The sequence below is a fragment of the Piliocolobus tephrosceles genome, chromosome 1 (assembly GCF_002776525.5).
Source record: "Piliocolobus tephrosceles isolate RC106 chromosome 1, ASM277652v3, whole genome shotgun sequence".
Lineage (NCBI taxonomy): Eukaryota > Metazoa > Chordata > Mammalia > Primates > Cercopithecidae > Piliocolobus > Piliocolobus tephrosceles.
Genome location: NC_045434.1, coordinates 58,340,146 through 58,364,292, shown reverse-complemented (window position 1 = coordinate 58,364,292; position 24,147 = coordinate 58,340,146). Strand labels below are relative to the sequence as shown.

Genomic DNA, 24,147 nt, shown 5'->3' with positions numbered 1-24,147 from the left:
AGCAAGCCAAAGGGCTCTGGCCTGCCTCCCTAATTCCAGCACCTTCATTTTTCAACCTGGGCACCACTCAGAACCTGGCTTTCACTCCTAGCTTGTTACTTTTGTGTCACGACTTCTCACATGACACACACATGCAGTGACTCCCAGAGCCTGGACATCAGATAAACATGGCACCCCCTGGCCACTTTCCTATGCTGCCCCTGAAGGGCTCCTGGGTTTGATGGAACAATCCTGAGTCAAGCATGATGAAAACTCAAAGTGCAATTCACAGGTTGATGTCTCCTTGTCAAGAAATGGACCCATCCAGCCTAGGTCACTTCTTCTTCCATGTGGGTAGTCCTAGCGCAGTGGCCTCCAGACCCTAGGAGGAAGTCTCCCCCAGAGCACTTACCAATGCAGGAGAAGCTCTCCTCAGTCTCATGAAGGGGCTCAGTGTAGCCATCAAGGGCCCAGCTGCCCTGGGAGAGGGGGCCAGGTTTCTGGTCAGTTTGCAACCTGTGGGACCAAGAAAGGGTAATCACTCATGGTAGAGGTTTCCTAGTCTCTAAGCCCCTCCATGGGGCTAAGAAAACCCTCTTAGAACTTGGTTCTTCTTCTCTGATAGTGCCCTGCACCACTCAGGGCCAGTCCCTCCCTGATGGGTATGTGCACACGCCTGCCCTCCAGCAGGCAGCAGGCCTTCTGCGCAAAGTTGCGCCAGACAGGGAGCCCCAGAGGACACTGGGATGCCCGATGCTTGTCACCCCTTGCCGTTCTACAAGCTACCCATTTCCCAGGAACGTTATCACTTATAGGGCAGAGGGATACCCTAGCAACTCCAGGCCTTGGGTCCTTTGGCTTGCCATGATCCTTGCCCTCAGGATGAGCAGTATGTACAGCCCTGTACATACACACAGGGAAGAGCTCCCTCTGAAGCTGAAGCCACTGATTCCTGGCAGCACAGGGGGCACACAGGCTTTGGGCTTGCTCGTAGTCCAGGCAGCTGGTAGGTCAGGAAAGAAGCAGGAGTAGGCTCAGCTGCAATCACAGTGACTCCCGGGAGGACAAGTCTCTTGCTGGGCCCGTTGTGGTAGCAGGAAGGAAGGGTGAGGTCTCTGGGCACCAGCTCCCAAGTGCACACAGACCTCTGAGCACAACCTCAACCGTACAGTTGCTCCCAGGAACAAAGGCTGTGGGAGCTTTCATTATAGGCAATTACCCTAGGCTCTGGGAGCTGGCCCGCCCACCCATCCGCCCGCTGTCTCCAGTTAAATGGAGCCTTTGGCAGCTTGGCAGGAGGGGGAGGGGAGGGCTGTGCAGGCAGGAGGGGAAATTGAAGGGCTGGGCCATGGAACCCTGAGAGTCTCCAGTGCCACTGAGATTGTCTTTCTCTCTCTCCAGTTTTCACTTTTTTCAGTGCCTAGATGGCCGGGACTCTGGGCTCCATTTTGCCATTAACTCACTGTATAACCTGGAGTAGATCTCTTCTCTCTGGGTCTGGCTTCCATCATGGGGTGAAAAGATGCCCCGCCAAGGCTGGGATCAGTTTTACGGTCTAGGGTTGTGAGGTGTTTGCTGCTTCTGCTCAGCTTTTTCTAAGCTATTTAAACCGTGCTGAGCTCTTTTGTATCTCAGGTCCCTCGGGTTGAATGCTGGGTGTAGGGCAGGGTGGGGTGTCCTTAGAGAAAGCAGGAAGCCTCATCCTGGCCCCTGGGAGTGTTTGGTATGATGGGGAAAATCACCATGTACTACTGTCTCTCTGTCTTTTTTTTTTTTTTTTTTTTTTACCCCGGGGTCTCACTGTGTCACTCAGGCTGGAGTGCAGTGGTGTGATCAAGGCTTACTATAGCCTTGATTCCCTGAGCTTAAGTGATCCTCTCACCTCAGCCTCCCAAGTAGCTGGGACTACAGGCTCAAGCCACCATGCCCAACTGATTTTCATATTTTTTGTAGAGATGGGGTTTTGCCATGTCTCCCAGGCTGGTCTCGAACTCCTGAGCTCGAGATCTGCCCACCTCAGCCTCCCAAAGTGCTGGAATTACAGGTGTGAGCCACTGCACCGGGCTCTTACTGTCAATTAAATGTCTGTCCAAGTACATGAGTGCCAAGGGGATAAAGAAAGACTGGGGTTGGTTGGTTTCTTGGAAGAAATTAGAATGGACCTGGGATTTTGAAGCAGGGGATGCAACATACTGGTGAGAAAGTAACAGAACATTCTACTAGGGAGAGGGAATTTTATATAATGTGTCAACTGTTTCATTGATTAACATCATATATGTAAAGAGCTAAGCACAGTGTCTGGGCCAGAGCAGGTATGCAATAACCAGTGTTAAAAATAGGAATAGGCAGCCAGGCGCGGTGGCTCATTTCTGTAATCCCAGTACTTGAGGTGGGGGTGCTAAGGCGGGCACATCACTTGAGGTCAGGAGTTTGAGACCAGCCTGGCAAACACGGTGAAACCCCACCTCTACTAAAAATACAAAAATTAGCCGGGCTTGGTGGTGCATGCCTGTAATCTCAGCTACTCTGGAGGCTGAGGCAGGAGAATCGCTTGAACCAGGGAGGTGGAGGTTGCAGTGAGCCGAGATTGTGCCACTGCACTCCAGCCTGGATGACAGAGTGAGATCTAATTTCAAAAAAAAAGAAAAAAGAAAAATAGGAATAGGCCAGGGTGGTGGCTCACAACTATTAATCCCAGAGCTGTGGAAGGCCGAGGCAGGGGGATCATTTGAGCCCAAAAGTTTGAGGTTACAGTGAGCTATGATTGTGCCATTGCACTCCAGCCTGGAGGGCAGAGCAAGGCTGTCTCCAATAAATAAATTAAAAACTAAAAATTAAAAAAGGAATAGTTACAGTCATCATTATTGTGCCATTATATGATGCAAGGGCAGGTGAGGTTGCATCAGTCATATGGGCCAGAAACTCCAATAGCAGAAACATTGAGGACGGCAGGCTTTATCTCTAATCTCAGTCAGCTCTTTATTTTCATCCACATCTTCCTCTACCTCTCTAAACATGGCCAGGTCTCCATGTCCACCTCACTTCTCAACCTGAATGGACAGCACTGTGTATTCTAGAAGTCAGGCAGAGGTTGAATCAGAGAGAAGAAAATTGCAGTAGTGACACCAGTAACCCTACGCGTCTTATACCATTAACCATACTTCCAATTGAAGTCCGACCCAAGACCCACCCAATGCAGGAAGAAGAGAACTGTTGGGGGTTAGGGAAGTGGTGGAGGGTGCATTGGCAGTTGGGAAAAGTCAGGAAGGGCTGCGGTGAAGCTGCTGTGGCTCTTTTCCAGGATAGCAGAGAGGGATGAGGTTGAGGATGTGATGGAATTAGATGTGTGAGACCGGGGTCTTCTGAGAGCAGACGGGGCATTGCACCTTCTCTGGGTCCAAAGGGAGGTGGTGGATGACAGGAGATAAGCTTCACTGAGAAGGCCACACCCAGGCCCTTGAAAAGAAAGGGCTGTGGAGGATGGGGCAGGGGAGAAGATGGCTGCAGGATTCATTCCCTGGAGAAGCAGGTCAGTCACGACCAGGCTGGAGATGGTGAGGGAAGCAGGTGACCTCTGCTTCTGCATTCCACTGGGGCTTTGCAGAAGACCGAGATCCTGGGGCGGGTGGTGGGGAAGGAGGAGAGATTTCCATGAAAACACAATGTCTGTGGATTCTAGGGAGCAGATGGCACCTCCTTGGCTATGAAGCTCAGAAGGGTGGCCCAGCCTGGCCCTTGGCAGAGCTGCCATAGCAGCAGCTCTAGGCCCTGCAGACTGTGCTGGGTGCCTGCCCATTGGCCTGCAGCATCTTGGAGGGTCCTCGGTCTTAATCTAACTCCTGCTTGTGCCATGACCTTCTCTCCAACCCTAATCCAGAGCCTAAAAGTGGCAGGGTCTAGGAGGTGGGGTGGTGTGACACATTTCCATTTCTGTTTAAAATGCAAACATGCAACAAATGTTTGCTGGATGAATGAAACATGGTTCTGTTTAAGCTGCATTAAAATATTCGGATGAATAATTCTGACCTCTTTGGAAAATGTCAGGTTCCGAATGTACCAGAGGACTTGTAAGGTAGATAATGTAAAAATCTTAAACAATTTAATGCCTAGACACTTTTTCCCAAAGAATGAATTCAAAATGAAGGGAATCAGGTAGGAGAAGAAAGCCAAAGAGTCACCAGGGAAACATTTTACTAATTGGAAAAAGGCCACTCAAAGGAAGACCCGGCCTGCATTTCTGCTTCTTGAGTTCTCTCATCAGCTGCAGAATCAAAGTGAAGAAAGTCACAAGGGACATAAGTGAGTTGCCCCTTAGGAAAAGAAGCATCGGTGCACTTTGCAGGCAGTACAGTCAGGCAGAAGATATGCTTTGAGAGCCAGGGGTCACCCTGGTAAGAGCTCCCTTTGGCTATGGAGTCAGTTAGAATTCTTGCAATAACAGGGAGTTCACTGCCTTGCAGTCAATTTGTAGTCCTCTCTAGTTTTTGGAAAGTTCTTCATCTTGAGACTCAGATCTGTCTTGAACTAACTTCTAACCACCATGGTGATGAGTCAGGTCTTTGGAGCTGCACCAAGTAAATCTAATTCATCTTACAACATGACAGCCCTTCAAATATTTGAAAACAGTGCTCAGACCCTCTCTAAGCCTTCGCTTTCCAAAGCAAACTTCTTCAGTTCCTTTCATCATCCTATAACACCTTTTTTGATCCCCCAACAACACGTCAGTCTTGCTCTACATGTGTTTTTGTGTGTCAATGTCTTTTTAAAATGTGGTGTTCACAACTGAATGTAACAGTCTAAATGAAGCCTAAATACATGCAGAGTGTATTGGGACCATTCACTTCCTTGTCCTGAACTCCAAAGGCCTAGTCCTGTAATATTAAATTGCATTCAATTTTTCAGAGATTAAGATACACAAATTGCCTTCTACTGAAGGTTAAAGCTCCTAGTGGTTCTCTACCCCCACCTCCAGCCGCTTTGATGCCTCAGAGGTCCCTGGTATGTACGGGATGATGTACAAGTTTTTCTACACCCAAAATATAAGTGAAAGTTTCTCCTTCCATTAGGATAGGGCAAAAAATACAGGAAGTTAGTTTAGTCAGGAAGATACTTAATTTGCATTTGGGCATTTCTAAACTATATAATAATTAGTAATTAAAATTTAGTGTACTTACTGAAGTCATTTTAGTATAACTATATTTTTATTAAAAAGAAATAAAAAAAGCATAGTGGGCCGGGCATGGTGGCTCACACCTGTAATCCCAGCACTGTGGGAGGCCAAGGTAGGCGGATCACGAGGTCAAGAGATTGGGACCGTCCTGGCTACCATGGTGAAACCCTGTCTCTACTAAAAATACAAAAAAAAAAAAATTAGCTGGGCATGGTCGTGGGCACTTGTAGTCCCAGCTACTAGGGAGGCTGAGGCAGGAGAATGGCGTGAACCTGGGAGGCGGAGGTTGGAGTGAGCCAAGATCACGCCACTGCGTTCCAGCCTGGGCGACAGAGTGAGATCTAGCTCAAAAAAAAAAAAAAAAAGCATAGTTGACTAAGCATTTGTTTTTCTATGCAATCAACTTGCTGTGTCTGAAAAAAACTGGAGATACTAGCTTGTTGGCCATCTTGTTGTGAATACTGGCCTGGCCACCTCCACCAACAATGACAGCAACACCTGTCTAAGAAGCATTACTAATTCCTGATATGCCAGGCACATAAGCAGATACACACAAGGCACCATAGCAAGTGGAGTGAACAAGCGAGTGAGAGACAGACAGACAGGTACAAGGTATTATGAGTGCAACAAGCAGTGTAGATTTTACTTACCAAGTAAAGGCGCAGTGCCCAAGCCAATGAGTTGGTCTAACTCACAGTGTTGGCAAATGTCCCACAATGAATTGGGTGAGACTGAGGCTACCTATGTATCTAGCTGCTTAAGCTTCCATGACACCCCAATCTGTATGTTGTTCCAGAGAACAAAAATGGACATTTTAGGGGTACCCTCCTTATGAGCCTCTTTTTGTTGTGGATTCCCCAGAGTTGAGAAAGATCAGAGCTTCCATCATGGTCCCCTTTTAGAGTCCCAATCCCATATCAGCTCTCCAGACCCCCAACTCTGTAGGCCTCCATCTACCTAACTTCTTTTTGTATCCCCTGGGGCCCTCTGGCCTTTACCAGCCACTGATCATCAGGGTCCCTGTCCTCTTCTGGCTTGTCCCTTGGTCCTAGCATGGCTCTTCCCCCTTCCCTCCCTGCCTGCTCCCCAGCTCACCTGTACTGGAAGGGAGCCACCGTGGCTGTGACTGGCTGACTCTGCTGATGGACCGAGGAGAAGCTAATGGCCCCCGGAGAGGGAGAGGGGCGCTTGCCCTGCGCTGGGCTGCAGACTGGCGAGGAAGCCCATGAAGCTGCCCGCTCATCAGGCTCCAAAGACCTGGGGGTCCCAGAACTTTTGTAGTTTATATCTCTTTGGTCTTTTCCTGGGCGGCTTGGAGGCTTCCGAACTTCCGGAGCCCCTGGTATTTGAGTTTCTGCGTGAAAGCTCGTCCGAGAAGGGCTTCTGCCCCGGGTCTGGCAGACTGGAGTCTCTTCCTGGGCTTTCTTCTTCTTTCCCTGGGTGCTTTGTCTCTCCCCAATTCTTCCGGATCCAGCCCGGCTGGAGAGGACTGCTTTCGGGGTTGTCCTGGGACTATTCCATGGGGAGCTGGAGGAGCCTTCCCCATCCTCAGCTGACTCCCTCACAGATCCAGCAAACTTGGGAGAGCCTCTCCCCCGGGAGGCCCTAGGAGAGGAGTTTCTAGAAGGACCTGCAGCCTTTCCCAGTCTGGGGGAGGCCGCTCTCTGTGGGCTCAGGGCCAGGCCGGCCTGGCGCGGCCGCAGCTGGGGAGAAGCGCCCGGTGTAGGAATCCTGGTCTGGGAAGAGGCACGAGGCACCGGGATGGAGGAGGCGTAGTGAGGGCGGCTGGCGGGATTCACATTGGCCATCCCATTCATGGTCTGCAAGGCTGGAAGGGTGGGCTACTGTCCTGCAGGGAGGAAGGGCAAAAAAAGACCGTCAGGCACATCTCCCGAGCTTCCATCTCTGAGTGTAGAAAGAGGATGTTGGGGTCTGTGGGGAGGCTCGAGCATCCAGGCTGGGCACTGGCACTCCTGGTTCGCATTGTGACTGGTCACTGGCTACCTGCTGGACTCTGGGCAAATCCCTTTTCCTCTCTGCTCTGAAAAGCTGTTATGAGGCTCATCTGCAAGCAATATGGGAAAGTGCTTTGTGAATTGCAATGTGCTGTACAAATGGGCTTCATTTAACTTTCTTTGACTCTGTTCCTGTTCACTGATGGGGACAGACTCTCCTCATAGCTCCTCGCCCTCAGGCCTTTCCTAGTACCACAAGTCTAGAATGTCCTCCACACTAAACAAATTTCCTCACGCTCTCAGCCTCTGCCTGCATGTTCCTTCCACTCATCACTGCAGCTGACCCCTGGCTCACCTCCTAGGACACTCTCCAGTGCAGTGCAACCTTCTTCCACATGCTGTTAGGGCCCAAGGGTGGGAGGGCCAATCACAATCCCCCCAGATTATAAACTTGTAAACTGGCAAATGCTGACCCTTGAGGCTCCTGCCATTCCCTGGACCCTCCCTACTGTCCCCACCCCCATAGTCACTGGGCATTTGGCACTTGGCTCACAGTCTTCCTCTCTAGCCCATTCCCTACTCACCTCCCTCCCTGGCAAAACTGACCTCTGCACCTCCTGCCACCCTCCTCTGAAAGAAACGTGTCCCACGTTTAGTTCAAGGCAGTTCCTTGTACAGGCCCTGTCAACAGCACTTGATCTCCTCTCTTTCAGACCTTGACTCACTAATTATCCCCTTCTGCCTTCACCAGCTTCCCCTCCTAGCCATGTTAATTAATGAATTAATCACTTCCATTTCAAAGGGAATTTAAAGCAGTTTACAAAGATACATACAATCAATTCCAGATAGATTAAAGAGTTAAAGGTTAAAAAATGAAGCCATAAAAAATTTTTAGAACACATGCATGAACGTTTCCATAATTTTGTTGTGGGAGAAGCCTTTCAAAGTACCACATCAAAGGAAGAAATCATAAAGTAAAACACTGATAGATGTGAGTGCATAAAAATTAAAACCTCTATATGGGCAAAAAACCTTTTCAAAAGGTTCGAGACATAAATAAACTATAAAAATACTTGCAACAGGCCAGGTGCGGTGACTCACGCCTGTAATCCCTGCACTTTGGGAGGCCAAGCGGGTGGATAACCTGAAGTCAGGAGTTCGAGACCAGCCTGGCCAACATGATGAAACCCTGTCTCTACTAAAAATACAAAAAAGTAGCCAGGCATGGTGGTGTGCATCTGTAATCCCAGCTACTCAGGAGGTTGAAGCAGGAGAATCACTTGAACCCAGGAGGTGGAGGTTGCAGTGAGCTGAGATTGCACCACTGCACTCCAGCCTGGGCAACAAGAGCAAAACTCTGTCTCAAAAAAAAAAAAAAAAAAAATACTTGCAACAAGTATGAAAAACAAGGAATTAATACCTTTACACATACGGAGCTCTACCAAATCAATATTTAAAAGCAAACACCCCGTAGAATAAAGGGCAGGCGGGGCACAGTGGCGCACACCAGTAATCCTAGCACTTTGGGAGGCCAAGGCGGGAGGATCCCTTGGAGTTTGACACCAGCCTGGGCAACATGGTGAAACCTTATCTCCACAAAAAATAAAAAACAAAAAATCAAAATTAGCTGGGTGTGGTCATGTGTGCCTGTAGTCCCACTACTTGGGAGGCTGAAGCAGGAAGATCGCTTGAACCTGGGAGGTGGAGGTTGCAGTGAGCTGAGATCATGCCACTGCACTCCAGCCTAGGTGACAGAGTGAGACCCTGTGAACAAGAAAACTGCAAAAGAATAAATACAACTGGCCAAAACAAAACAAAAACCAAAGACTTTATTAGAAATTGAAGAGATGCAAATTAAATAAGTTATCATTTGTTGCTATTAAATGTACTATATCATAGCAAATTAAAATATCCAGTGTTGGCCGGGCGCGGTGGCTCAAGCCTGTAATCCCAGCACTTTGGGAGGCCGAGACAGGTGGATCACGAGGTCAGGAGATCGAGACCATCCTGGCTAACATGGTGAAACTCCGTCTCTACTAAAAAATACTAAAAAACTAGCCGGGCGAGGTGGCGGGCGCCTGTAGTCCCAGCTACTCCAGAGGCTGAGGCAGGAGAATGGCGTAAACCCGGGAGGCGGAGCTTGCAGTGAGCTGAGATCTGGCCACTGCACTCCAGCTCGGGCAACAGAGCGAGACTCCATCTCAAAAAAATAATAATAATAAAATAAAATATCCAGTGTTGGTAAGAGTATATGGCTATGAGGCTGGGTGCGGTGGCTCACACCTGTAATCCCAGCACTTTGGGAGGCTGAGGCGGGCGGATCAACTGAGGTCAGGAGTTTGAGACCAGCCTGACCAACATGGCAAAACCTCATCTCTACTAAAAATACACACACACACTAAATAGCTGGGTGTGGAGGCATATGCCTGTAGTCCCAGCTACTAAAAAAACTGAGGCAGGAGAATTGCTTGAACCTGGGAGGCAGAGGTTGCAGTGCATCAAGATTGCACCACGGCGCTCCAGCCTGAACAAGAGAGCGAGACTGTCTCAAAAAAAAAAAAAAAAAAAGTATATGGCCCCCATACACTGCTGTGGGAACAATGCCAAACCTAAAAATGTATGCTAGGAAAATGATTACAGATGGGAGCAATCATTGTACATATTTTCATTATGTACAATGAAAATACTCAGTTTGATTCTCAAAGGGTGAATTGGCATTGGATGAAGACAAAGGCAAAAGACATTCCGGACAGAAAAGACCACCAAAGCATGGCCGGTTTCCTTGAGATCCCTGGGATCCCCCCTTTCATATTGTGGAGAAAGCTGTAAGCAACCACACAGAATTGTTTATGGCTGTTGCTGACCTTTCCCTGACCTTTGACTCTGTGGTCTGGGACCAGTTACAGACTAAGCTATAAGAAGTCAATGTAGACCCTTAAGCACTTATGGATTTCTAAAACTCCAGTTTGACGTGACCATGACAGCCAGGGCTTATTGGATTGCTCTGCAATAAATGAAATAATTTCCACAAGAAATTATTCTACAAGGGAAGTGCTATGACCCCCTCATCCTTTTCTCTAACTTGCACTTTAACGATTTGATACCGTTATTTGGTGAGCTAAAGCAACCTCATCCTACCCAGCAGAAGAAGGGCGGCAAAGCCATGTGTGCCCAGGGAATTACCACCAGCTCGCCTCTGCTTCTCCAGTGGCTGCCCATGGCCTAGGCCTGGAGGGCCACACCCAGGGCTTGCCTGCCTCCTGCCTCTTCCTCATCTAGCTCATGCCATTCCCTGCCCTCCCACCAGGACACAGACTGGGAGACCCTGTGAGTCACCCTCTACTTGGCCACAGTCTCCCATGAAGGGCAGGCACCCTATCCAGCCCCCAGCCCCAGCATGCCAAGCACAACCCCACAGAAGAGACCGAAAAGGACTTTCATAAAGGAAACTTAGAGAGTGAAAGCAGGTACTACTACTGCAGCCGTGAGAATCTGGGTAAATTATTCAACCTCTGCATGTCCAGTCTGCAAAATGAGGACAGGACAAAATCTAGGAACTGCAGTTAGATGGAGAAGCAAGTACTCTTTAAGACCAGAAGAGAGTACCATGCTTAATCCTGGCTTCAGGCCAGTAGTCAGAATTCTTTCCCAGTAGAGATGAGAGTGGATTGACTTTGTTACCCTCCTTCTATCTAGCCACCCCTCTAGTGGTCAGTCATGTGCATCTGTGACAATGCCAAGCAGGACTGGAGGTAAAGTGTGGACCTGCTCAGAGACTCATGTGGGCCCCAAGCTGCTGACCTTGGCCTGTAACACCAAGATAGGCTATACACTGACTGTATAGCTAACCAGCTTGCTACCCATGAGAAGGGCCTTAGACCACTGACCCATTGCAGGCACACCCCTGAGATTTCAGCATTCCCAGGTTCAATTCCCTGCACTGACAATGTGCCACATGGCCCTTGTGCTTCTGCCCTCTGCTACAATCCCCACCAAATCCCAGTGTGCGGACCAAAGCCAATTATACACCCTAGACTGTCCCTTCTGGGAGCTACATTGGTAAGAGAATCCAGAACTAAATCTCAACTCTACCTTCATCTCTCGTGGGAGTCCCTCTGCAACTCAGGTTGTGTTGTCCAATAACCACCCCCCACCAAGAGCCCAACTCACCTACATTGTCCTCCATGCATCCCTGGGCTCCCAGCCCCTTGGCTCAGACTTCCCCCAGGCCCTATGGCTAGGGCTGGCCGGATTTCCAGCTAAGAGAGCCCTAAGGCTGAGGAGGCTGCGTCTCCCTCACTTGCTAATGGAGCAGACGCAGTTGCTGCTTTTCCTGGATCATCATTTTTTCAAAAGCTCGATGGGAGGAGGATTTAAAACATTCCCATGGTAGGTCATAAGAGCCCTGCGCCTCCCTCTCCACTGCAGTTGGGGCCCTGCTGTCTCCTCCTTCTGCAACTTGATAGCCCTCACCTAGACTGGGAGGAGGATGCACGTGGGATGTGACAACCATTGCCCCAGGTGGGAGCCTGGGAGGATCAGACCATCTTTGGGGTGGTGGAGGAGGGCTCCCCAAACAGTGAGTTATTTTAGCCTGGGTGGGCAAGGGGTCATGAAGGAGCTTTCCTGGTTTGCCTTGGGAGTGAGAACCCACAGGTATTTAGCATCTTTAAGGACACCTGGCAGATGCTTCTGCCCTAGACAGAGTAACAGTCTCCTGTATTGAGACATCATTTCTAGTTCTTAGCAACAACCTTACAAAGTAAGCTTTAGTACCCCTTTCACAGGTAAAGAAAATGAGGTGGAGAAGGTTAAGTGAGCTGCCCAAGGACACACACAGCTAAAAAGCGGCAGAGTGGTGTGACTCAGATGCAGACGGACAGGACTCTGAGGCTCAAGGGTGGATCCCCTTGGCCACAACCGCTGAGAGCATATCCACACTCTGCCTACACGCCCCCAACCTCCATGATCAACTCTGACTGGAGTTGCTCTGATTGGAACTTGGGGCCTTCCAGAGATAAGAGTTGGGGATGGGCAGGGGGGATCCAATTTACAGGGTGGAAACCAGAAGAGAAGAAAATCAGTCATAGGCAGCTCTGGGGGAGGCCTCTTTTCCCTCTCTTACTCTCCCAGCATGCTGGAGATCTGGCTAGCTTTCCCCAACCACCTTATATGCTGTTTGCCTTTGGTGGTACTGGGGGTCACTGTGGTACAGGGGCATTGCCCGTGTGAGACTGGAGGCAACGTGCATGGCAGGGGGAGAAGATAGGCCTCATCCAGCCCGGCTGCAGGTTTAATATCCCTAGTTAGTGGCAAGTGGCACGCCTGGGTTGGAGTGGGGATTGAGGAGGAAGACCGGAATTTCAGGTCTCTGGCAGCAGGGGTGGGGTGGCTGGGGAGGGAAGGGGAGAGAATACACATGGGGAGTGGGATTTGAGCTGAGGCCCATGGACGAGGATGCCTCCAAAGCTGAAAGGTGAGGCCTCTGCACAGGTTATCTCTCCTAGGACCTAGACATGCCTGCTGGCTACAGCACCCAGTTTACATTCTTAACGGACCAAATGATTTGGGAGACATCATGCTTACTCTGAAGCTCTGTTTCCCTTCCTCTGAAATGAGGGGAACTTTTTCTGCCCCATCTCACTCTCTACTGCTTCATATTCTGTCTGAGCAGACTGAATAAAATAATGTTGGGAAAACGTTTGGTCTCTTGGAATGCATAAGGTTAGCTACAATGGCCCTCATCTCCTGGATCTCAGTATTAGACAAAAATGTGTCTGAGAAGCAGGACAATCCACGTCTCTTTCATTTTATTTGTTCTTGAGACAGGGTCCAGGCTGGAGAGCAGTGGTGCAATAATAGCTCACTGCAGTCTCAGTCTCCTGGGCTTAAGTGATCCTCCCACCTCAGCCTCTTAAGTAGCTGAAACCATAAGGACACACACCACCACACTGGGCTAGTTTTTTTTTTTCATTTTTATTTTTAGTAGAGATGAGGTCTTGCTATGTTTCCCTGGCTGGTCTCAAACTCCTGAGCTCAAGTGATCCTCTTGCCTCCTTGGCCTCCTGGGATTACAGGCATGAGCTCCCGTGCCCAGCTTATGTCTCTTAAACAAGGTTCTGTTCAAGCTGAAGAGCTTGGCTATCAGTATCAGTCATCCTTTGTGATAACTTTGCAATGTGTCTGGGGAGTCTCAAGGGCAGAAGTTTGTGGGTAGAGCTGGAGGTACAAGCAAGGAGAGTGTTTCTTTCTTATGGGAGTGTGTGTGTGTGTGTGTGTGCGCGCGCGCGCGTGCATGTTTGAGAGAGAGAGAGAGAGAGATTGGGGTATTTTATCAGATCCTCCACCTCCAAACACGCTCTCTTTGTTCTTTCTCCTTCTAAGTGCCCTGATGTGAAATTTCACTTAACCTCAGTGAACAAGAGGAGGGCCTCAGTGCTCTTTAGTTCCCTCATCCTGGGGATCCCAGTCCTCAATAAATTACACTAGAGAGTTAGTACTCCCTGTTACAAAAGAACATTGCACTTACAAAGGGATTCATGGCAGGATCCCTTTGTTCAACAACCACACACCTTGGCTGGGCAGCTTCCATGTACCAGGTGCTGTGGCAATTGCGGTGGCTGAGACCCAGGTTCTGCTCTCTAGGAGCTAGCAGTCTGGTGGGGAAGAAACACATGCACACTCGTGACAAGTAACATGTGCAGGGCGTGCATCAAGAGAAACAAAACAGGCCGGGCATGGTGGCTCATGCCTGTAATTCCAGCACTTTGGGAAGCCAAGTCGGGTGGATCATCTGAGGTTGGGAGTTTGAGACCAGCCTGATCAACATGGAGAAACCCTGTCTCGACTAAAAATACAAACTTAGCCGGCTGTGGTGGCACATGCCTATAATCTCTGCTACTCAGGAGGCTGAGGCAGGAGAATTACTTGAACCTGGGAGGCGGAGTTTGCAGTGAGCCGAGATCACGCCATTGCACTCCAGCCTGGGCAACAACAATGAAACTTCATCTCAAGAAAAAAAAAAAAAAAAAAAAAGAGAGAGAGAGAGACAGAGACAAAAGAGAGTACCATGGAGATTTAGTTGTTATGGTCTGTCAGTGAGGCAGGATGTGGGGAGGCTTTTAGGAAGAGGAGTCGAGTTGGTAGTTGGTGGATTGAGGTCTGGGAAGTAGTGGATCTGATGGTAGAACTCCTCATGCCCCTAGGTCTTTTCATCAGTGCCCCAATTCAGACTCCTGCTCTTTAAAGAGACTCTGTGGTACCGTGGTTAAAGAATAAACTCTGGAGCCAGAATGCCTGAGTCCAAAGTTTGGCTCTGTCATTTGCTGGTGGTGTGACCTAAGGCAAATCGCAAAACCTCTGAGTTCCCTCCTCTGTAAAATGAGATCGAGACAGGATCTACTCATAGGGTTGCTGTGAAGAGTAAGTTAGTTAATGAACAGAAAGTGCTTAGAACAGTGTCTGGCACATAGTAAGGACTCAACAAATATTTCTGTTACTATGATCACAGGGGGGGAAAAAAAAAGACTTACTTTTCAAGTGTCCCTCCATCCCACATACCTAGGGATAGAGGCTGAGCTGCCTTATTCTCCTGAGTTTCCAGAAGAGCAGAAGAGGATAAGAACACCTGCCAGGTCTGGATCAGAAACCTGGAGCATCAACAGGAACAACACTGTCCATGCTTCATACGATAACACCCAAGTGCCCATAGTGGAAAGGGTAGGAAACTAGACAGCTCGAAAAATGTGTCATGGAAAGAGTAAAGGCTTTTGAATCTGGAAGATCTGGGTTCAAATCCCAGCTCTGCTACTTCCTGCTATGTGGCTTTAGATAAGTTTTCTGAGCCTAGAGTCCTCATCTGCAATAAGTAGTCATGGGGTTTTATAAAGATGCAATGAGAGAGTAAAGATAAGTCACCTAGCATGGTGACTGGCACATAGGAAGTGCTCAAGAAATGGTGGAAATTGGCCAAGAATGGTGGCTTATGCCTGTAATCCCAGAACTTTGGGAGGCCAAGGCGGGTGGATCACGAGGTCAGGAGTTCAAGATCAGCCTAACCAAGATGGTGAAACCCCGTCTCTACTAAAACTACAAAAATTAGCCAGGTGCGGTGGCAGGTGTCTGTAATCCTAGCTTCTCGGGAGGCTGAAGCAGGAGAATCGCCTGAACCTGGGTAGCAGAGTTTGCAGTGAACCAAGATCACACTACTGCACTCCAGCCTGGGTGATAGAGTGAGAAAGAAAGAAAAAGAGAGACAGAGAGAGAGAGAGGAAGGAAGGGAGGGAGGGAGGGAAAGAAAGAGAGAGAGAAAGAAAGAAAGAGAAGGAAAGAAAGAAAGAAAGAAAGGAAGAAAGAAAGAAAGAAAAGAAATTATATTAAGAGAATAGCTGCCCCTCCTCCCAAAGGGAAGTTGCCAAATTCAGACACAGAATGGGACAGTCTGGTGGATGACAGGTGAGTTGAGAGGCTGGCGGCTTCCCAGGCAAAGTGAGATAGTCCCGGCCCCTGAACAACACTCCCAACACACTTTTCTCTCTCCTCCCTTTCCAGTCTACATCCCAGCTGTCTGCTATCTAAGTCTCACACTGGTACTTTATTTGTAAATCAAACGCTTTTTAGTTGCATTTGCTGACTGCCTGTCAGACACTGCTCTAAGTGCTTTGCCTATATTAACTTGTAATTGTTCTATAAGTTGGTGCTATTATTATCATTCCCACTTCAGAGGCAAGGACACTGAAGCACAGAGAGGCTAAGGAACTTTCTCACGATCACACAGCTAGTAAATGGCAGAGTCAAGATTAGATCTAAACAGTCTAGCTCCACAGATTGTGCGTCTCACCCTACAGCCTAAATTGAGGCCTCAGCCCTGACTCCTTTCCACCCCAATCATCCAGCCTTTCAGCCTCATTCCAGCGCCAGGTCCCGCCCCATTAGGACAAATGGAGGCTACCTGGCCATTAAAGCTCTGCAAACCCCAGAGCAAGAAAGTGTTTTGGGCCTATAAATGTTTCACTCTGACTCAGAGGGCGGTGAGAGCCTAAGCACCAGCTCCCTCTGATCTCCCAGGGGCGGGGCGAGGGGAAAGGAAGGCGAGCACCAGTATTCGGCGGCGGTCCCTCCCTCTCGGGTCTAGAGAACTAGCCAGTCGCAAGTTCCCCGCCCCGCTCTTCACCGCCCTTTTTGCCCTTGAGGCGCCCGCAGCTGCTGCCGGGGTTGGGGGTGCGCGGGGCGGCGGCCGTGGTGCTGATAGGACAGCTCCTCCTGCAGTGGCCCTGTTAAAGGGGCCGCGATTGCGTTTGGCAATGCACTGAATATACCCATTTCGAAAAGGTCGGAACATTTTAACCAGAGCATCTAGGGGTTGGATATGCCAAAAAAAGAAAGAGGATGAGGAAAATATTCATAGTAAAGAACTGGAGTATCTCTGAACTCAAGCACTGAGGTACAGACACTGCACAATACAGTGTTGGCTAAAAAAAGAGGTCCTGGAGCCGGAACCATCACCTCTCCCCACTCGTCCCCAGCCCCATCTTCCCACCCCCAACCCAGTCCCCTCAGCCCCCTGTACAAATCTGGATACTGCTGCCTCCTGCTTTGTGGTCCTGAGGAAATTACTTAACCTTCTTGGCCTGTTTCCTCATCTTTGAAATGGGGATGATAACAATATCTACTTTAAAGTGTTGCTATAAAGACTAAGTAAATTATTTATTATTATTATTATTATTATTATTATTATTATTATTATTATTATTATTGAATTTTGCTCTGTCGCCAAGGCTGGAGTGCAGTGGCACGATCTCGGCTCACTGCAACCTCTGCCTCCCGGGTTCAAGAGATTCTCCTGCCTCAGCCTCCTGTGTAGCTGGGATTACAGGCATATGCCACCATGCCCAGCTAATTTTGTATTTTTAGTACAGATGGAGTTTCTTTATGTTGGTCAGGTTAGTCTCGAACTCCTGACCTCAGGTGATCCGCCTGCCTCAGCCTCCCAAAGTGCTGGGATTACAGGCGTGAGCCACCACGCCTAGCCAAGACTAAGTGAATTATGACAGGAAGATCATGGAAGACAGTTCCTGGGCCATAATAAACACTGAATACTAGCTAGTTATTATTAAGTCAAGTCATTAGCATGGCTTGTATCTCCCTTCTCTGTTCTGCCCCAAATTTCCCATTAGTACCTTTTGTCAGCCATTTCAGTCAGAATAGCACAAACATTGTCACCAGAATGGTTCACTTTTAACCTAAATTTCTGTTTTCTTATTTGAGTACAAATAAGACAGTCAACTTATATGGGGTTGGTGGCGGGGGCAGGCGGGGAGAGGGTAACCAAATTACGCAGCAGGACAAGTTTCCAAAATAAATACATTTAAGACTGTGGCACAGGTTAGTAAGAAAGATAGGGAGATCTCTTTTCATGGAGGTCCTTCTGAAGTTGAGGTACTCCTGACTATATGAAGATGACTTAGGTGCAACCTATTCAGAGACAGGAAGTGGACAGAATGACCTGCATGAGTCCAGAGGCCACAGACAGAATCCCTGGACCCCACACAGGCCTCCTTCCAAGCTTTCTTACAACATCTGACACCTACTCTCCCTCTGCCCTGGAAATCCTGCTTAGTTCCTCCAGGGCCAAATCTCAACTTGGGCTTCACCTCAGGCAAGAGAGAAGTGTGTCCTTTGGTGTCACTCTGAAGATATGACTCGTACTGTTGCACCCCTCAGACCAACACCACACACACATAGTGACTCTCACACACACAGACATACACACACTCACTCACACCCTCCCACACAAGCACACTCATACATCGAGACACAAGATACACACTGCCATGCTCCAAATGCTTGTGTTCTCTCCAAAATTCCTATGTTGAAAACTAATCTCCAATGCAATAGTATTAAGAGGTGGGTCTTTGGGAGGGGATTAGGTCATGAGGGCTCCACCTTTGTGAATGGGTTAAGTCCCTTCATAAAAGACTTGAAGGAACCTGTTTGCCTCTTTCTTCCACCATGTGAGGACACATAGACATCACCATCTATGGGGAACAGGCCTTCACCAGACACCAAATCTGCTGGCACCTTGATCTTGGACTTCTATCCTCCAAAACTGTGAGCAACAATTTTCTGATGTTTCATTTTAATTCTTACATTTTTAGAGACAGGGTCGCAGCTCTGTCACCCAGGCTGGAGTGCAGTGGCATGATCACAGCTCACTGCATCCTCAGCCTCCTGGGCTCAAGCGATCCCCCCACTTCAGCCTGCCAAGTAACTGGGACTACAGGGACATGCCACCATGCCTGATAATTTTGTTTTTTAATTTTTTGTAGAGATGAGATCTCACTATATTGACCAGGCTGGTCTCCATCTGGGCTTAAGCAATCCTCCTGTCTCAGCCTCCCAAAGTGCTGGGATTATACGCATGATCCACCATACCTGGCCTGTTGTTTATAAATTGCCCAGTCTAAAGTATTTTGTAACTGCAACCTGAATGGACTAAGACATACACACACACACATTCTGACACACAGAGATAGACATATGCACACATGACCTACAAATACATATACACACAGATACACACATTCACACAGAGACACACAGGCACGTGCTCACACACTGACACAAACATACACACTCACTTGCACCACACACATCATACATGCAACTCACACTCACGTTTATTCTTAAACACACAAACACACACAACTCTAGCTTCCTTTCCCACCTGTCCTCCCTGTCCCCTCCCTTTGGCCCATTTCCCACCCAGCCCAGGGTGAGGAGGTGCTCTGTGTCCTCCCATCCTCGCTCATCTCAGAGGCTCCAGGCCTCCAGCAGTGTGCTCACAGGCTTCCCTGGAAAAAGGAGCCCCAGCAGCCCCACTGTGGGCACACAACTTGCAATATTTGTGGGTTATAGACCTTGTTCAGCTCACACAGCGAGCTAGGGGTGAGGGTATAAAGGCAAATCACAATATTCCTATGTTTGTGAGGAAGTAACTTGTCCCAAGTCACACCACTGAGCAACAGGAAAGCCTGGGGTGACTCCCCTACTCCAGTTCTCTTCCCCCACACCACAGGGCCTCCTCCCCGCATAACGTCCCAGTGTTTCCAGACTGAGCATTGCGAGGAGGTCCCAGGACTGGGGACAGGACTGCAATAATCATTTACTAAATGTTGACCCTTCTTGTCCGGGCTCTAATCTCTGCCAACCTCTCAGGACAGAAATGAAGGAAGAGTTGAGATGTGGTTGGTGGGGAGGCCATAGTAAAAGGATTTGAGCCCATCCTCCTTCCCCAAGCTCTTGCCTACAGACCCTGGCTTCAGGCTTCAGCAAACCAGCTGGGGGCCATTCAGCTGGGCCTGGTCCTTGGCAGAGAATGCAATCACCTCAGTCTGTGTCAAGAGAAAGACAAGAATGGGCAGCCAGTGGTGGTGTCCCATCAGAGTGGGCATGGGCAGAGTGGGCAGAGCCTTGGCAGGAAGCAGGGGAAGCTGAGGTCTACTGGCTGGGACTTGTCAGCGGAGGGGGTGGGGCTCAGTATCCCCAGCGCCTGCCTGGCTGGCTCCTGGCTCTGAATGGGGATTAGGATTGTCCACAAGCTGTGGGACTCACCATTCCCCTCCCCATCACCACCCCCAGGGCCCAGGGCTCTGCCAGCACCTCCAGAAGTGTCCTTATCCTTAGACTGTGGCATGGTGTCCTTTCTGGCCAGATGGCAATGTGTTCTTACAGAGGAAAGATGGGGCTGGCTGTGTTACTTTCAGGTAAAATCAGATTGTTTAGCTTCCTGTCATTTATAGTTAAGTGATCAAGCAATAGCCACGATCTCACCTCTTACTCCAAGCCCAGCCCCACCATTCCCCAGGAGAGGCTTCTGAACACCATACTGCCCAGACTTGGCATTCCCAGAGCAACTTTACCACTCCAGCCTGTGTCTAGAGAAGGACAAATGCTCTTCCCTAGACAGTGCGTCCTGCACCTGTGCCTGCGGACAGAGGCAGGACATGGAGATCTCAAACACACCTCTGCAGAAGAGATGTTCACTGCATTCCTCCAACACCTCCCTCAGAATCTCTCATCCCATCGCCCTAGGCTGGAAGTTCTTCCAAGTGTCTAACCTCCATCCCTGCTGCTAAGAATCCAAGTTCACTTCCTGGTTCTAAGGGCTTGTTTCTCACAGCCTCTGACCTCTGAGAGAGAAGTAGATTTTGAGCTTCAGGGAGGGAACTCGGAGCCGTCCAACTGAAGACTTGTGCTGTTTCAGCATATTGACATCTTTCGCTGATTTGGTCCATGTGAATGGCTCCACTTTCAGTATCCCCAGTTCCTTTTCAATTAGCCAAGAGAAATGATTTAATGCTAATGAAAATCAATGGTTTAAAACTGTCCCACAAATCACAGGGGGCTGGAGGCCTCAGTTATAAATACTTCCCAGGAAGTTGAGCTGGCATGGGAAGCAGGTGCAGCCGGCACACAGCTTCCTTCACCCTGAGTAGAGCAGAGAAGGTGCCCTCCCTTCTCTGCTCCTTCTTCTGTTCCAGGATACCTCCTGCCACATAGGTCCCAGCTCCAAACACCCCAACAATTGGCATGCTCCCCTGTAATGCAGATCAGAGCTTGGAGTTCTAAGCCACATGGGTTTAAGTATCTCGGTTCTTGGGGAGGTGCCCTGAAGACAGTCCCTGTTCCATCCAGATTTCCCTCTATCCCTCCTCCCTCCATATATATATATACACTTTCCTCCAGGCCAGAGTTACTAGAAGTCTGGCTTCCCAAACAATAGCTTAGATTCCAGATGGACACTGGAGCTGCTGAATGGGGAGGAGCAGAGGTAAGCGGAGCCTTGGGGCTGGGGGAGCTCAGTGCAGACCGAGAAACTTGAGCCTATGAAGACCCCAGGCTGCTAGCCAGATGACCATGTCTCCCACCAGACCTGTCAGCTCCATCTTTCTCACACTTGCTTTATTATTATTTTTCTCCCCCATCTTAAAACTTCCAGTATTTCTGCATGGATGGGTTTTCCAGCCAAGCAGATGGAGGTAGTATCACTCAACAAATCCCACATACTTGCAGGGCCACTGGTCTGGGGCAAGGGATGAAGGTTCCTTGGTGCTGGGGCAGGAGAGATCTTGGGGATTATGGACTGTTCCTAAAGCCCTCCAGCCCAGAGGCCCAGGCCACTTTGCAGTGTGTGGGCTGGTTCCCTGCCTGGAACAGCAGAGCCTAGCATTTGGAGAGGGCTGGACCTAAAGTCAAACCTGTTAGTGGGACTATGTTGTGAGGTGCAGACCAGACTTCTTGCCAAGTGAAGGCAGCACCAGGCTGGCTACACTAGCAATAAGTTCTTCCTTCTACCCAATAGCTCAGAATGTGTGAGGGGTAGGGTTGGGGAATCAGAAACTTGAGCTGGGGTCTGGCAGCAGGCCCAGCAGTCACGTGCAGCCCAGGAGTCAGAACACTGGACGGGACTCCAGCACTAAGCATCTTCCCGAGTTACTCAGTCCCTAGGCCTTAGCTTTGCCATCTGAAAAGTGGGGCAAGCAATTGCAGCACTGAAGATAATCCCAGTCCCATTGCCTTCTCTCGTTCCATTGGTTGCTTATGTGTTTCTGTTCTCGAGCAAAGCTGGAAAACCCGTCCTGCTGACTCCAGCAGCCTCCCTCAGAGCCAAGCTAAAACTGTGCTTGAGCCCCGATTCCTGCCAGCACAGCGCTGCCAAGCCAGGGTGACTCCCTTCTCTCAGCAGCAGCACATTCGTGTGGTAGTCACACACAGAGCGAGAGGCCGGGCCTGGCCGCTGCCCAAGGCCCCAGCGCCAGGCTGCAGGAGAGAAACTCTCCTCCCCCAGCTGACCCCAATCTCAGAAAAAAAATCCCATGAGCTGTGAGGCTCCAGGGTGTAGCTGCCCAAGGCCCAGCATCCTGCCAGACACCAGGAGGCTGACAGGTGAGCTTATGGGAGACTTCTATCAGCAAAGCTGGAAAAGCACCCCCTCTCCCCTGTCATGCTGGGCAGACCCAGGAGAGCAACTGCCTCCGTTCTGCCTGCACTCGGGGCCTCACTGACCTGTAAGTCCCCGCACAACATCTCTGAACTGGGTCACCTCTGCCTGGAAGGCTGATCAGGAGGTTAGACCGAGGCTGCCCAACAAGTAGAGCCACAGCAAGAGGGGCATGTGAGGAGGGATCCACTGGCATTTGTAGACTTGGATCAGAAACTCGCAGGCCATGCAGATCAATACCATGTATCAGCTCTCATCCCCACACTGAAAGACAGTATTCACTTTTTATAAGTTTTGGGGGAGTTCTATTCAGAATCCGATTCTACTTATAAGCTGTGCCATTTTGGGAAAGTTACTTAACCTCTCTAAGCTTTGGTTGTTTCATCTGAAAAACAAGAATACCTACATCACTGAGTTGCTGTAGAGATGAAAAAAAATAATGTGTGGAAAATATTTAGCCCAGTAGCACATGGTGGTAAGTCCTTAAAAAAGGGTAGTTCTTATTACTTACAAAAATAACTTGTGCATTAGAAAAAACCTGGAAAATATCAAAACATATAAAAAAGAAAATGTCTATCACCTATAAAGTTATCACCCTACTAAGTCAGCTATTACCATTTGTAGGTTTTGGGGTTCTTCCAGGGTTTTTATTGTTCATAACACACACACACACACACACACAATAAAGTTATCATTATACCATATATTTTATATCTTTTCACTATATGTTAAGCATTTTTACTTTTCATTTTAAAGTCTTCAGACCAGGCGCAGTGACTCACATCTATAATCCCAGCACTTTGGGAGGCCGAGGTGGGTGGATCACTTGAGGTCAGGAGTTCAAGACCAGCCTGGCCAAAGTGGTGAAGCCCTGTCTCTACTAAAAAAACAAATATTAGCTGGGCGTGGTGGAGGACATCTGTAGTCTCAGCTGCTCAGGAGGCTCAGGCAGGATAATTGCTTAAACCTGGGAGGTGAAGGTTGCAGTGAGCTGAGATCCTGCCACTGCACTCCAGCCAGGGTGACAGAGGGAGACTCCATCTCAAAAGAAAAAAAAAAATTGTTCGACCACTTTACCACCACTAGCCATTGGATTGTTTCCAGTTTTCCACTATTATGTATAACAGTGTGACAAACATCCAAAATAGTTTTGCTTGAGACTCTGATTATTTCCTCAGGCTTAATTCCTTGAAGGAGAATTACTGGATCCAAGAGGAGAATCTTATAAAGATTCTTGGTTACAAATTGCAGATTGCTTGTCAAAAAGATTATTAACCAAGTTGTTTGTCCTCCAATAGTGTCTAAGAGTATTTGACTCATTACATCTATCTTAGCAATTAGTATCTTGCATCTAAACGGCCTTGCTCAGCAATGGGGGCGTAGCCTTTGCTGGGGGCCTTGAACAGTCAGGCCAAGTAGAGGAGCAAACTGGAGAAAATATGTGTGGGGGGTGGCCCCATAGCCAGCAGATCTTGTTCTGTTCTTCTTCCCCGGTGAACACAGATGATAACAAATGAACTGCTCTACGTTGGGGATTGAAGTTAGCGGTTACAAAGAACTTTCTGTCCATGAAGAGCACTAAATACCAGGACTGGGGTCTTTCTAGTCCTTCTGTTTGGAGTTTGGAGGGGCAAAGATGCTCTTCTGCCTGTGAAGTTCAAGGCCAGGTGCATGGACAGGATGACAAGATGACCCGTGGCCTTAGGAGAGCCTCACAGTTCACATGGCAGTACTAGTGAGGAAGGTGCCAGCAAAATAGCATGGTTGGGTGGGTAGGTTGAGTGGCTATAAGTGCCAGATACTGGCTTGGGGACAGGTCTTCCATGCACTATCTACCTTGAACAATAAAGACAGACCAAGTAGCCCCCCCTGTTTTGCCCACAGGAGAAGAGGTTTTGCAATGTGCAAGTCCTTGCCTTCACAAGGGTCCTGGTGGATCCCTGGCCACATGTCCAAAAAAGTAGTGCCTAAGTGCTCTGACCTGCTTCCGCTGTCTCACCTTTCTTCTCAGTGCCTCTTCTTTCTTTTCTTTTCTTCCCTTT

At 49.0% G+C, this 24,147-nt stretch overlaps 1 protein-coding gene across 1 annotated transcript in view; it reads right to left on the bottom strand.

The window, feature by feature from the left end:
• Positions 1 to 24,147, bottom strand: part of NAV1 (neuron navigator 1) — a 283,320-nt gene that overhangs the window by 192,462 nt on the left and 66,711 nt on the right. The window contains exons 2-3 of the mRNA XM_023187002.2: positions 6,245 to 6,998; positions 392 to 495 (exon numbers count right to left, since the gene is read on the bottom strand). Of these exons, the coding sequence (XP_023042770.2) occupies positions 392 to 495; positions 6,245 to 6,966 (826 nt within the window). The 5' untranslated portion in view covers positions 6,967 to 6,998. The remainder of the gene's footprint in view (positions 1 to 391; positions 496 to 6,244; positions 6,999 to 24,147) is intronic.